The sequence below is a fragment of the Alosa alosa genome, chromosome 6, assembly GCF_017589495.1.
Source record: "Alosa alosa isolate M-15738 ecotype Scorff River chromosome 6, AALO_Geno_1.1, whole genome shotgun sequence".
In the NCBI taxonomy this organism is placed as follows: Eukaryota; Metazoa; Chordata; class Actinopteri; order Clupeiformes; family Clupeidae; genus Alosa; species Alosa alosa.
The window spans coordinates 13,628,429-13,644,353 of NC_063194.1; the positions used below are offsets into that span (position 1 = coordinate 13,628,429).

Consider the following 15,925-nt stretch of genomic DNA (forward strand, 5'->3'; position numbering starts at 1 on the left):
TGGTCTTCAAGCCTGGAGATTCTATGACTATTAGCTGTAAGGTGTCTGATTACTCTTACAAGTGACAGCTACATGTATGCAACAGCGTGGATCTGACAGCCTGCTGGGAAAACACTGGAGTGGATAGTGCACATATGGGGACATGGTCCTATCTACCAAAAAGAGTCCCTGAAGAGCAAGTTCAGCATCTCTAAAGATCCCTCCAGCAGCACAGTAACTCTAACAGGGCAGAATCTACAGACTGAAGACTCATCTGTCTGTTACTGTGCAAGATATCACTGTGATACCAACCAGTAGTGGACCTGTGCACAAACTCTGAATGTTTCACACTGATAATGTTATTTTATGTCAGCTTTTACATTAAAGTTCTCCCAAAATTAACACTATAAGACTAAAGAAAATTGCTTACAAGTCCAGTGGCAATTATATTTTCCCAAAAATATATATGGCATCCCTCTGAGCAATAAATTCAAATATTATGCAATATCTTTACAACATGTGTTACTACAAGGAAGTAAAAAAAAAAAACACACATTAAGTCACATGCGGGTAGGATGGCAATTCCATTTTTAAACTTTAAAGCATTAAAATCACTAACCAAACAATATTACAATAGGCCTACAGCCTGAACTGTTTTCTAACTATTTTAGTAATTTCAAATGAAGCTATTTAAAAATCTTTCTTTAAACCTTCAATAAGTCCATGTCATGTATAACCTATTAAGGGATATACATTTGATAATGAATGAATTAATTTGATAATGACTTTCTAAAAAGCATCTTGGTTGGTGTAGATTGTGTAGGCTAATGTGTTTTATTAAAAAATGTGCTGGCTGGCACCCCTGGTAAATTTGAGCAAAAATAGCTATACAATAATCTTTTGACAATTTATCTGGGTCTCACAATGAAAACAATGAGGAAACATCAAACGCTGAAGGGAAGCAAATGTTTTCTGAGATATATAAATACTTCATAAAGACATATATTTTCAACAAGATCCCATATCTTTAATTCTTTGCATAGCCTCTTATTTACCAATAAAACAGCTCGTTATCTTCTTCTTTGACATTCCATTAAGTTGGAAAATACAAAGCAAGGGATTTGAGACTTTTCCTCTTCACAAAATCTCTCCAGACTGTTCAGATTCCTAGGTCCTCACTTTTTTTGACAGAAGCTTGTTATTGTGTCCATTTTGGAATTCTGTATTATTTTGTATCACACACCCTCAATTCTGACTAATACCTGAATTTGATATTGTGTGCATTTGAATCCAGTGTTCAACCTCGTTCATCACATTTGGTCTGCAGCCATATCTGCTACCCAAGAAAGGGGAGGTGCTCATGCAAAGGCTTCGCCATCATAAAAACTATCCCAACAAAGCAGTGTGCCTAACCATGGTTTACTTCACTCAGTTGAATATGAATCTATTTTCTTGGCTAATGACTATGACTGTCTGTTTCACAGGTAATATACAATGGAGTTTAAGATTATGATTGATAAGATTATGATTATACTTATGTGCTTGCTTGACTTGATGTTTCCTTTCCTTGTTCCTCTGTTTTATTATGTTTACAGGTGGTTATGGTGTGACATTGATTGAATCTGGGCCAGTAGTCATCAGTGCCGGAGGATCTCACACCCTGACCTGCACAGCTTCTGGGTTCACATTCGAAGACTATCAGATGGCTTGGATCAGACAAGCACCTGGGAAAGGGCTGGAATGGGTGGCACTTCTCTCACAGCCCTCTGGTTCTAGCAAATACTACTCTCAGACAGTGCAGGGAAGATTCACCATCTCCAGAGACAACAGCAAGAGTCAGGTGTATCTGCAGATGAACAGCCTGAAGACTGAGGACACAGCTGTGTATTACTGTGCTCGAAAACCACAGTAGTTGAATAGGCTGCAGTTCTGTACAAAAACTGATCAGTGTTTCTGAGCAGGGCAGTTACACACACATATACAGTATGCAGGAAAACACACACACACACACACACACACACACACACACACACACACACACACACACACACACACACACAAACACAGTGCATATTGCACACCATGCAGGAACATGACCCTTTTTATCAGTTTTCTACACACTGGATACCACCTTTGCACTTACTGGGTAGGCCTACAGTATGTTGGAAATTGATGACAAGGATGGGTGTAAATACATTTTTACAATGTCTTACTTTAATATTAAAAACCTTGCAACTCTTCTGCATACTGTGTCAAGGAAGATTTTCTTACATCATCCTGCATGGATGAAAAAACACTGTATAAAAAGTATTGTATGTTCAGTCCTTCACATTATTATGACCGCCGCGCAGCGAAGCTCAAGGGGCCATGTCAACCCATTCCATAACCACTCATTTCATGTATAGCGCCACCTAGTTAAACACAAAAAAGTAAAAATGAGGTGTTGTAATCGAAGGTATCTGTGATCTAACATAGTCAAAACTGCACGAAATTGGAAGTGTAGGATCATTATGACACCCTCTGTATGCACGCCAAGTTTTGTGGAATTCCGTTCATGGGGGGCCACACAATAAATTAATTTATGTTAATATACACCAATTGGCCTGTAGGTGGCAGGAGACAGTTTTCTGTGAATATCTCGAGAACCGTAGGGCCTAGGAGGTCCACCTTTTTTATGTATGTTGGTCTTAAGGGGGCATGTCAACCCATCCCATTACCACTTATTTCATGTATAGCGCCACCTAGTTAAAAATTAAAAAGCAAAAAATTAGGTGTTTTCATCACAATATCTCTGGCTGACAAGGTCAAAACTGCACGAAATTAAAAGTGTAGGATCATTATGACACCCTCCGAATGCATGCCAAGTTTTGTGTACTTTCGTTCATGGGGGGCCTTACAATAAAATAATTTATGTGTACATTTAGTGACCATACACCAACATGGATTCCCGGGACACTGAAAGACCGGGGTAAACGAAACTTGGTGGGCATGTAACCCCATATGGATAGCATGGAACCGTCGTTTTTCGTTTTGATCTGTAGCCCCCCCGCTGGACTGGACCCCCCGAAAGGAGGGTAGGGCAGACACAGTTTTCTGTGAATATCTTGAGAACCGTAGGGCCTAGGATGACCAATTTTTTCCGTATGTTTGCCTCCAGGGGTCATGTTAACCCATTCCATGTGCACACATGTGCATAAACAGATACACACGCACACACATACATTCACAGTAATCATACGTATGACACATACTCACACAGTAGACGTATGTACGCATGCACAAGCACACACACACACATACACACACACACACACACACCTACACACATAAACATAAACGTGTGCACGCACACATGCACACAATTCAAGAATTTCTCAGAATTATGAACAGGCAAGATGGGGGTGGGGTTGTATAAAATGAATTTTACATGTGAAATCTATGAACTAATCATGTTTTGGTACTTGTTGTCTAGCAGATACCAGTGAGAATTGAGTGTGGATAATGCAATTTAGTGAGACAGTTAGAATCATATAGGCCTTTCAGCGTGATTTATTTTTGTGGAAAAAATGTGCTGGACTGGGCGGCGGTCATATTTTGTACCGCTCTGCGGTACATCTAGTTCTATTAACTTTTCTTAATATTCATAACAAGTTAAATTTAAAGAGATGGTGGTCCAATGGCGGACCACAAGTGGCACGCCACCGGCGGCATACCATCAGCGGTCCGCTATCTGCCAATCTGATTTTGCTATCTGGGATTTAATATCATATATTTTTTGCAGACCCAATACAAGTGTTTTGCTGATAGTATGAAGGTATTACTCACATTCCAAGGCTGAAAACAACAGACATGAGCATAAGGGAATATGTGGGTGGATGTTGCATCTGTCTATAAACATGGAGGGGGTGGGCTATATGCAAACTAACACCTCATTTAAACCTGAACATGAAGCTGCTTCTCTTATTCATAGCTGTTCATCTGTGGTCTTAAAGAAGATCTAAGGTCTATGTGATCCACACATCTCCAATATGGAGCACAAAACTGTCTGGTGTCTCATCTTCATACTGATGACCTTAAAAAGTATGTAAATATGTACATGTCTTACATGATAGTGTATGTAAGTTCAGTATTTGAGTGGTAACATAATGCATTGTGGGGTTTTTTGTGTTTACAGGCTGTAGAAGTCAGACACTGACTGAATCTGAGCCAGTGGTCATTAATCCTGGAGGATCTCACAAACTGACCTGCACAGTCTCTGGATTTACAAGCAACTACTGGATGGCTTGGGTCAGACAGGCTGCTGGGAAAGGCCTGGAATGGGTGGCATCTATCAATGGTAGAGGTGGGAGCCAATATTACTCAAGCGCTGTTCAGGGAAGATTCACCATCTCCAGAGACAACAACAAGCAGCAGGTGTATCTGCAGATGAACAGCCTGAAGACTGAGGACACGGCTGTGTATTACTGTGCCAGAGAGTCACAGTGGCACAATATGCTGCAGAGATGAACAAAAACATCAGACCCCACTATTACCATTGTGTTATTTATTTTGCCTCTCCCCCACTGTGTGTGCAATACTCAACATTCCATTTAATATCCTTGCAATGATGATGAACAAAAAAATATATATTTACATAAATACGGTTAATGCATCAATTAATGTTGGTTGTGTGTAGGGCCGTATTAAGCCCTTCTGTGTACACACACAAACCCACACATAAACACGCATGTGATCCCAGCATACTTGATTATAGAACGTGTTTCACCAAACAAAGTGAACACATAGGCCTTACTTTTTTGTCTAAGTTTAGTACAAAACTGTTCATTCTACGCTCATTCATGTCCAGCCCCTCTGCTGTTTTACACAGCAATTTGTTATGCAAAGCTGACGAACACCCACCCAGTTTCCAGTTAAAGGAGGCTGGTTCCTCTGTTGCTGATGTCACTAGAGGGTAGCAAAGCTCCCCAACACGCCTGGGCCCCTGCAGAAGCATGTCTCTCACTACTCTGTTTCTGTTACTGACAGCTGCACCCTGTGAGTCGGCTGAATACATAAAAAGTGGTGAATATATGGTACCTTGTACTGCCATGTCAAATAACCTGGTCTTTTTATTTCTCTAGATGTGCAATGTGCTGTTGACTTCACCCAAGCAAGCTCAATGGTCTTCAAGCCTGGAGATTCTATGACTATTAGCTGTAAGGTGTCTGATTACTCTTACAAGTGTCAGCTATGCAACAGCGTGGATCCAACAGCCTGCTGGGAAAACACTGGAGTGGATAGTGCACATATGGGGACATGGTCCTATCTACCAAAAAGAGTCCCTGAAGAGCAAGTTCAGCATCTGTAAAGATCCCTCCAGCAGCTCAGTAACTCTAACAGGGCAGAATCTACAGACTGAAGACTCAGCTGTCTATTACTGTGCAAGATATCACTGTGATACCAACTAGTAGGGGACCTGTGCAAAAACTCTCAGGGCTCTATTTTGGCAATCAGAAACGGATGGTCAGAGGCATAAAGTTTATTAAGCAATATAGCACGAGTGAGAGTGGGGTTGGTCATGGATATTCCCACGGGTGTTGTTCGGCCGTAGCCGAACAGAACCATGAGCACAGGGGTTTTGGTCCTGTGGGACAGGTTGAAGAGCTGTTTTGCTCTGTGCTGCCGTGCAGAGACTGTCGCACAGCTGGCCAGGTGACTCTGTTGTGCCCTTAACGTCAGGTGTGCAGGGACCCGCAGGCGATCCAGTGGCAATGACAGTTTGCGTCCTAACATGAGAAGTGCTGGTGAACTGTCCGTTGTGGAGTGCTGTGTGGCTCGATAGTGCAGTAGAGTCGAGTGCTGCTGAGAACTAGAATCCTTCTGCCTGATGCCGTTTTTCAGTGTCTGGTTCATGCGTTCTACACCCCTGATCGCCTGTGGGTTGTAGAAGGCGGTGTCTATGTGTCTAATCCCTCGCTCACCCAGAAAAGTGGTGAACTCTGCTGAGATGAATTGTGGGCCGTTGTCTGTGGTTATGGCTGTGGGCATGCCCCAGCGGGATCCGCAGATGTCCACCTGGATGTGCTCCCAGGGCCCAGCTGGCCACTGCAGTGCCTGGAGGGGAGGGGCAGGTGGAGGGCCGGTCTTGCTACTCACCAGGCATGCTGTGCAGTCCTTTATTGTGGCCTCGATGTCCTCATCTATGCCTGGCCACCAGACTACTTAACAGCAGCGCTGCTTGACCTTGACAATGCCCAGGTGACCTTCGTGAGCCATGGATAGGACCTCTTGGAGGGTATGACTCGTAAAGTGGAGGGTATGACTGTGCGATGGCTCTGAGGTCGAGGTCAGTGGCGTCAGCCTTGAGGTCTGTAGCTGGAAGTTGTATGGAGCGTGACAGTAAGTCTGTGTACTGCAGCAGGAAGTTGTACTGGTGAAGCCTCTCATACCAGCGGTGGATACTCAGAGGCCTGTGTCCGGAACCATACAGGTAAATATGCCACCGTTCACATGCCCAGACACAGGCCAGGGCCTTCCTCTCTCCCACTGAGTACTTCTGCTCTGCTGAATTAAGAGCCCGCGAGGCGAAAGCGATGGGTCGTATGTAGGGATGTAACGATTACTGGTATAATGATAAACCGTGATAAAAATGTTGACGATAACAATTAGTGTTTTCTTTTGAAATATCAAAATTATCACGGTTGATTACCACGGTGTTGAAACCGTGTGTTTAATCCTTTCCAGCTTCATCCGAGCCTGCTTTTGACATACAGTAGGCCTGGTAAAATGAAGCAAAATTGATACCCTACTGATTCTGTTGTCTAATTGATGGTTTTAACTGCGATTTGGATTAGGCTACACCTGATTTTAAAAGGCGGAACATTTTCACCGCAAAACTTGCACTGTATCATTTAGCCACTCTGCGTCCTTTTATGTTTGCGTCCACATTAAATCCATTCCACTCACGTTATCAGAAGAACACAGTAGCCTAAAGTTCTATTTCAAACACTTACTTTGATCTCACTCAAGGTAGGAATTTCACGGTGGCCACGTCGTTGCCCCTTGCGTTGGCCGTGATGTCCCTTTGAAAATCAGAGGTTTACAGGCCACGGTGGCCTTGGTGCCCTTTCAATATTCTGCTTTGCGTCCTACTAATAGCGATTTTTATTTAGCCTATGGCCTGTCAAAATAATCTTAGCATTCACAGCGCAAATTAATTTAGTCTTTTACACAGTGGAGAAAGTGACAACGCAAGAAAGAAAGTGCGTCTAAATTCACCCATTCTTCTCAGTTGAACCAAAGTCCTTTTAGGCAAGTCCCTTCACTCGGCGGCCATATACCAACGTTTTATGGGCACTCTTCGGGCACAGTCTTTGGGTCGAACTGCACGTGCGCAAGGCTTCACGACACAAATCTTGCTCCAGCGGCGAGATCACAACACATGATTGGCACAATATCTTCACATCACACCACATGATTGGCTCAATGTATTCACATGTCGACGTTTTGCCAAGGAAGGGGTGGGATATATGTAGACAGCGGCCATATTGGCGTGACAAACTAGCCCCATGCATTTCTATGGGAGTATTTTTTGAGTGCTGTGTCTCCACATTAGAAAGTCTCTGGTTGAACTACTTGCGAAGTAGCCTACTCATCACAAGGCCCGTATTAATTCATTGAATGCCAAGCTGTGTTATAGCTATGAACACGTAGAATAGCTTGATTAAAAGGTGAGACTTTAAGCTCTCGGTGGGTGCAAACCGTGTATTTCTACACGCCTCTGTTCCTGAGAAATCCCAAGCTAAACAGTGGCTAATTTTCATCAAAATCGCTGTTTTTTTTCTAGAAATGGAGATATAACGTCTTTCATGAAATATGAAGTGTTGCCTGTTACTTACTTCTGTAAACATTCCGGGAAGTGATCAGCGAGACCTGGCGAGACTGCCACCTAGTGATAGACCCACGAAAATGGCCTGGTTTTGACCTGACGTGCATGCGTCACTGATTCGACCCAAAGCGGCAACCGAGTTATGATAAAATGTCCAGATAAAATGTCCAGATTATGAGTTTTCATGAGTTTCACGATCGTCAAATATTTCATTTCAATTCATCACAGAGTTCCCAAAATCACATATAAGGTGTATTAGAGTGTCTAGTTTTGTAATTAAAAAAAAAAGCTAAAAACGTAATATTACGTTTTTGGCACTCAACGCATGGGAAGGAAAAACGTAATATTACGTTTTTGGCACTCAATGAGTTAAAACAATGTGGTGCCCCTGGGCGCTATACCTCAAAGTCCTCAAGGTAGCCCGGTTTGGTGCGGGCACGGACTGGTCGTGCTGCGGGGTTAACTGGGCCTCCAGAGTCCGGATCAGGATCTCGGCTGACCTCCAGGTCTGTTGCGGTAGGTGGGGCCACTTTGCGGAGACGGCGTGCATGCCACCGCGTTCCAGGCGAAAGGTGGCAGGGCCCAGTTGCTCAGTCACCTGGTAAGGCGCTGACCAAAATTACAGGAGCTTATGGCCCCGTGTGGGCCTTCGGACCCTGACCCAGTCCAGAATGGTGAAATTTGGGTGTTTGACCCTGTGGGACCGGTCAAAGCGTTGTTTAGTTGCCTGCTGTCGTGAGACCCGGTCGCGTAGCTGGCCAGCTGGTTCCCGCTGGGCCTCCTGTGATGACAGGTGAGCAGGAACACGCAGGCGATCCAGGGGCAGTGGTAGCTCACGCCCTAACATCAGGAGTGCTGGTGAGCTGTCCGTTGTGGTATGTTGAGTCGCTCTGTAGTGCAGCAGGGTCCGCAGAAGTGCTGCTGAGAACTGAAATCCCTCTGCTAAGTGAGCTCTAATACCGTTCTTCAGCGTCTGATTCATGCGTTCCACACCCCCATTCGCCTGAGGGTTATAGAAAGCTGTACGTAAGTGTCTGATTCCCCGCTCACCCAGAAAAATTGTGAACTCCGCAGAGATGAATTGCGGCCCATTGTCTGTGGTGACTGTCTTCGGCATGCCCCAACGAGCGAAAAGCACCTCCAGAAAGTCAATGACCGCCTGTGTGGTGACCGACCCGGTAGAGACTGCCTCCGGCCACTTGGAGTACAGGTCATAGGCTACGATGAGGAACCGTTGGTGATGTGGGACGCCGCGGAGCTCACCGCAAATGTCCATTTGGATGTGCTCCCAAGGCCCAGCTGGCCACTGCAGTGGCTGAAGGGGAGGAGCTGGTGGGGGGCCAGTCTTTCCACTCACCAAGCAGGCTGTGCAGTCTCTCACCATAGCCTCAACATCACCATCTATGCCTGGCCACCAGACCACTTCTCGGCAGCGCTGCTTCACCTTGACATTGCCGAGGTGGCCTTCCTGAGCCATGGACAGGACGCGTGCCCGTAAGGCGGAGGGTACGACTGTGCGATGGCCCCTTGCAACGCAGTGGTCGTTCCAGCAAAAAAGTTCATCTTTAAAGCGGCGGAATGGCGCCAGACTCTCTGGTAGGCTGGAGGCTGGAGGCCACCCAGAGTGGATGAAAGTGCGGAGTTGTGAGAGCACTGGGTCCTGTTCAGAGGCCTGTTGGAGCTCCTGAAGTGACACTGTCGCCTCCAGAGGGGAGTGGAGGAGCTGGATGAGGTCCAGGTCGCTGTTGTCTGGATTCGGGTCCACAGCTGAAGGTGGCGTGGAGCGTGAAAGTAAGTCCGCCACCACATTCTCTCGCCCCGGTATGAACTGTAGCGTGAAATTGTACTGGTGAAGTCTCTCGTACCATCGGTGGATGCGCAGAGGCCTGTGCCCAGAACCAGACGTCGCCAGCTGTGGAATTGAGACAGCCGCTGTGGAATTGAGACAGCACAGCCCCCACTGCGTAGTTGGAGGCATCACAGGTGAGAAACGTTGGGCTGGACGGGTCGAAGTGTGCGAGTACTGGTGGTGCGATGAGCTGGGCCTTCAGCTGTATGACAGCATCGTTGCAGGCAGGGGTCCAAACCCATTGGGCGTCCTTTTTGAGGAGCTGCCGTAGAGGGGCGGTGGTGGAGGAGTACTGGGGAAGAAAGCGCAAGTAGTAGGCTGTCATGCCAAGGAAAGAGGCAATTTGGGCCGGGCTGGAGGGCATGGGCAGCCGTTGAATGGCCTCCACATTAGAATGAAGTGGGCTGAGGCCTTCTGAGCTCAGGCGAAACCCCACAAACTCCACTTCAGACGCAGAAAAAATACATTTCTCCCCATTTAGCGTGAGAGTATGGGAGGCCAGTGTGTCGAGCACCCTTGTGAGTCGCTGGTCATGGATGACTGGTGTTGGTCCATGTACTACTATGTCGTCCAGAAATATCACCACCCCTGGGATACCAGCGAAGATGGTGGACATTATTTTCTGGAAACAGCTAGGGGCGGAGGATAGGCCAAAAGGGACCCTCGTGTAACGGAAGACGCCTGCGTGTGTGACGAAAGCGGTGAGATTACGACTGTCCAGGTGCAGTGGTACCTGCAGGTAGCCTTGGTGGAGGTCCAGCTTTGAAAACATTGTGGAGCCGTAAAACTGAGAAGTCAGTTCCTCTGCTGTGGGCAGCGGGTACTTGTCGGGTACAATGGCCTTGTTCACCGCCCTCAGGTCCACACACACACGCAAACCCCCTGACTTCTTCTTCGCAATGACCAGGTTAGAGATCCAGGGCGACGCGTTGACTTGCTCGATGATGCCTATGTCCAACAGCTTTGTCAGCTCTGCTGTGACGTCATCTCGTAGTGCCAGGGGAATGCGGCGGAGAGGCTGTATGACCGGGTGTATGTCCAAGTGGAGTAGAGGCTGATGGGTGAAAGCCGAGATACAGCCAAGGCCTGAAAAGAGTGCTGGCCATCGCTGTTCCCATGGTGTGCTGACCTGGAGAATCTTAGCCCCACAGCTGTCCATGAACGTGAAGCCCAAGCTGGTGATGAGGTCCAAGCCCATGAGGTTAGCTCCATGCCGCGCCACCTGAAAGGTGAAGGAAGCCATGGATTTGTTGCCGTGTCGCACTGAACAGCTGAGGGAGCCCACTAAGTCGATCTGTGCATTGCCATATCCATGGAGAACAGCCGAAGGTGTCTGCAGCATGACGTGGGGCAGGAAGCGCTTGACTGTGGCCCAGTTGAGAAGAGATAAAGCCGCTCCGGTATCCAGCAGCAACGGTACACAGACCCCATCTAATTCCACCGTGCACGTCTTGAAGGACACACGGGCAGAGCTGACTGAGTGTATTGGTGTTGGGGCTGACGAGCTAGCCCCAGCCTGTCGTGGGCCTGACCGTGGGCCGACCCCAGCGGGTGCAGAACGACAGACTTTGGCAAAGTGGTTGTCTTTCCCACAGCGCTGGCATGCTTGTCCTCTGGCAGGGCATGTTGGGGCTCTGCTCATGTGAGAAGAGGAGCCACAGTTGCCACAGCTGCGACGTGGCTGGCTACGTGTGCGGGCTGTGTAATTTATCCCTGTGTCCGTGTCTGATGATGTCCATTTGGATGTGCTCCCAAGGCCCAGCTGGCCACTGCAGTGGCTGAAGGGGAGGAGCTGGTGGGGGGCCAGTCTTTCCACTCACCAAGCAGGCTGTGCAGTCTCTCACCATAGCCTCAACATCACCATCTATGCCTGGCCACCAGACCACTTCTCGGCAGCGCTGCTTCACCTTGACAATGCCGAGGTGGCCTTCCTGAGCCATGGACAGGACGCGTGCCCGTAAGGCGGAGGGTACGACTGTGCGATGGCCCCTTGCAACGCAGTGGTCGTTCCAGCAAAAAAGTTCATCTTTAAAGTGGCGGAATGGCGCCAGACTCTCTGTAAGTTGACTTTTGTGTTTGCCTTTTGGACATTTGCATTTCTGTGAAATCGTTGGACTCTTGCCTTGTTTCCCTTTGAATTGATCCAGTAACTCCTATGTTTGAAACTACTCCTTCCAAGTGTGTCCTCTGAGAATTGAAGAGTCCTGTTTTCAGTTTCTATGTTTGAATTCATGCAAACCAACAAGTAAAATCTCAGAACTTGACTTCTCTGTGCCTTGAGTCTGTGTCTCGTAACACCCCCATGGTTGGTGCCCCTGGGCTCAGGCCCACTGGCCCTTATGGATAATCCGGCCCTGCTCATCACACAGACATCACAAGTATCACATGAAAGAGCTTTTTCTCAGCTTTTAAACGATGTTAGCCGCGAATTGCTGTGGTGAACGGTTTGTGAGAAATGTAAATAATATAATTAAATTTAATCATAAATTCTACTGAAGGTTTTCGTCCATCTCCCTACCCATTCCTCTCGGTGCAATACTTCACAAACCTTTCATTTAACACATGACAAACCATATATCAGAATAAACAGCAGACCTTACCTAACACAAAGGTGTAAAGCAGTCCCCTGTTAGCCGTTCCAGAGTAATCCAGTTTTGAATTTGCAGTAAATTTCGACATGCATGGATGTCTCCAAATTTGGGCTTTAAGTTTTACAATGTGTTTAAATTGTTATACATGATTTCATAACAGGCAAAATACAAAATAAATGTTACAAATATCGCCTAGATATCGGTAAATAGATGATTTTCTATGTAATATGTCATGTTTCATGTTTTTGTAATGTTTCATACAGTGATGCAGGTCTACTGAAGTGAATAGGCTATACAACTTTGATAATTTTTATAGTCTATGTGGCCTTTGTGCCCTCCACCAAATATGCCCAACTGAAGGCCAAGTGGCCTTGCCCCCAGAATGGTGAAATTCCAAGCCTGGTCTCACTCATTGGATCCAAATAACAGTAATAGCAACCTCCAAGTCATGGTAGGGTAAGTTAAGCTATAAGCACATAGCCAATTAAACATGAAAAACTGAACGGGACACTTTTTGAAACTATTCCAGCTTGTGTAGGCCTATCAGTGCTTTCTGAACATATTGAACACACTTTTAAAAATACTGTGATAATACCGAAAAACGTGATAATTTTGGTCACTATAACCGTGAGGTTAAATTTTCATACCGTTACATCCCTAGTCGTATGTCTCATAGCTATCTCGGCTTGTCCCCTGCACTCCAAAATCTGGCGCTAGTTAGCCGATGCTACCAACAGGATTTCAAAGGGGGTGCCTCGGGCATCGGCCTAGCCATGCAAATAAATCACTGTTTTACACCATTTACGAGGCTCATAGTAGCTCCACACTTAATTGATAGACTTCCGAGGGCCCTGACATTTAAAACGAGACATTGAGAACTTTGAAAAAGCACTGGTAGTTTATTTATAAGTAAGACAATTTATACAGACAGTACCTTCAGGAAGATTACTGTTTGCCGCCATCTTCAATTTAGTCACGATAAGTCGACGAGTACGAATGAACAGGTATGATAAGGGATCAGATTCCAAAAATAATTCCGTGGAAATGCATGGATTCCAGTTGCTTCCTTTGGCAGCAACTGGAATCCATGCATTTCCACGGAATTATTTTTAATATATCTATTCAATATCTGTGCATGCCATGACCAACTTTCAATTCTTTGATTTGGAAAGCAATTTCATTATTTTGGGAATATATTAGCATTTCAGCCCAAAGTTGAATAACATGTAGAATTTTGCTGCAATTTCAAAACTGGATTACTCTGGATCCGCCTACTGTACAGAGTAATGCTTCATATCCTCGTGTTCGTTAAGGCTGTTCTGCTGTTTATTTTGATATATGGTTTGCTATGTTTGACCAAAGTGTTTGTGAGATATACCACCGAGAGTAATGGGTGTGGAGATAGACGAAGCACTGTGTGCACAATGGAAATATGATTAAATGCCATGTATATCCAACGTTAATTGTCTTGTGAACCGTTTATCACAACACCTAGCCGCTAATATCATGGGAAAGCTCAGGTTCCGCTCTTTCATGTGATATCTGTGTGATTTATGTGTGATAAGTACTCCGTGAGCAATTCAACAGAGAATAATGGGTGTGAATTTGGACACATTTTGTGTCCGTCAGCCACATAGCCAGGGGTGGCCAGAGTTTATGTTGTGGTGGCCGCGGCCACCCCTGGCCAACCCTTGGTGGCCCCCCTGTTTGGAAGTTATGTTTTTAACAATTTTCAGCATGAAAGGAAGCACTGAATGAGCCTATCAAATCATGTTACATCATTGAATACACCACTTAACCCTCCTGTTGTGTTCGTTCTATGTTCGCCAATTTTGTGTTCACTAGGCTGGTTCGTCTGTTGCTTTTGTCACTAGAGGGCAGCAAAGCTACCCACCATTCCTGTACCCCTGCAGAAACATGCCTCCCACCACTCTGATTCTGTTACTGACAGCTGACAGGGCCTGCTGGACGGAGGTCTCAGCTCCGGACTCTCTGGTCTCCATCTTTCCACACTGACACATGCATGGTGTTTCATGGTGGTTCATATATTACGGCCACAGATTGACAGGTTATATTTTGTCCAGGAGAGGGATGCTTGGGGATCAAGAATTAATGTTGTGGAAGCAGAGAGAAAAGTAAAGAAGAAAGTAATTTTACAATTCACAAGGCTTCAAATATGAGAGGAAAACACCAAAAGGAAATTTATTAAGAATGATAAACCATAGACCCATAGAGAAGATAGTCAGTGAAAAGATATTGTCCAATGAAAACAAAAAATGCAAAGATACTTAAAGCAAGAGACAAGTACATGTGCAAATTTTATTGCAGCATGAAAGAGGAAGTTATGCAAAGTAGCTACATCATTGCTACTTAATGTCACATTTCATAACCTACAGTACTCATTTACTTCAGTAGTAGGTACACATTCCAGTGCAAGAATGAGAATACAGGCAATTAACCTGTTCACTAATGTTCTTTTAATGCTGGTCATACAAGGTAAAGCATACTATGTTTTAGGGTTAGCACAATATCATTATAGCAAAACTTGTTTATATTGTTAATACTTAATCAAAACAATTGTTTACAATGTATCATTTCTTACAGGTATTGTCTGTGATGAGATCAGACTGGATCAGTCTCCTTTTCAGGTGAAGAGACCAAGAGAGACAGTTAAGATCTCCTGTAAAATATCTGGATTCACAATGACAAGCTACTACATCCACTGGATAAGACAGAAACCTGGAGGACCCCTGGAGTGGATTGGGGGAATGAATCAGGGCACTGTGTATCAGGAAGAGTCTCTGAAAGGCCAGTTCACCCTGACTGAGGACAGATCCATCAGCACACAGTACTTAGAGGCCAAGAGTCTGAGAGCAGAGGACACTGCTGTTTACTACTGCGCTCGAGACTCACAGTGACTGGCTGTGGCAAAGCAGCTGTACCAAAACCCAAAGCATCTGACCTGGCCTGGTAAACAGTGATGTAATGGATGTCAACTGTTTGAAAGTTATATTTTCAATCTATTACAGTTTGAAAGTAAGCCTTAATGAACCCGTCAAATTCACAGTATTATTTTTGTCTCAATATGGCCACTCTATTATACATAGGCCTACAGGTTTTTCTCAGTAGAGTCTATACTCTCATTCAAAGTTATCACCCCGGAGAGAAGAAATACTCTTTTCTGATTGGCTGGTGGGGTGGCTATTAATTCTGAATAATGGGACACCTATGAAGTAGATCCTGTAAAAAAAAGTTTAATCACCATTCCATATAGCCACCATAGTAGGACGACGGTTGGGCCTGGAAGCTTGCCTTCCTTGGAGGAAGGATTACACATATTTATTTTATCCAAAGGAACTTACAGTATAACACAATATACATTTCCATCAGGTTGGAAGCTTTGTGGATGATGAGCCCATTATATTAGTGTTGCTGGTTTGCCAGTTAATTCAGTTGAGCCGCAAAGGCACATAGATTCTTTAGTCATGTTTTGATGTACAGTACTGCAGAAGTTAAGTTCACAATAGGTAAAGAATATACAATAGACAGGATACTTTTGAAGAGGAACTTAATAACTTACTGTTATGCAAAAGCATTTCAAGTAAATTAAAGAATTAATTAATTTACTCTTCTAAACAT

General features: G+C 45.2%; 3 gene segments (V, D, J or C); all 3 read left to right on the forward strand.

Moving 5' to 3' along the window:
* LOC125295628 overlaps positions 1-1,891 on the forward strand; it is a 9,866-nt gene extending 7,975 nt beyond the window's left edge. Inside the window, 1 exon segment of the V gene segment in view lies at positions 1,575-1,891. Coding sequence covers positions 1,575-1,891 — 317 coding nt within the window.
* Positions 1,892-4,007: 2,116 nt separating this feature from the next.
* LOC125295633 lies at positions 4,008-4,485 on the forward strand. The segment is given in 2 exon segments: positions 4,008-4,059; positions 4,154-4,485. Coding segments are annotated over 2 exon segments (384 nt in total).
* Positions 4,486-14,724: 10,239 nt separating this feature from the next.
* On the forward strand, positions 14,725-15,204 carry LOC125295634. The segment is given in 2 exon segments: positions 14,725-14,782; positions 14,891-15,204. Coding segments are annotated over 2 exon segments (372 nt in total).
* The last annotated feature ends 721 nt before the right edge of the window (positions 15,205-15,925 follow it).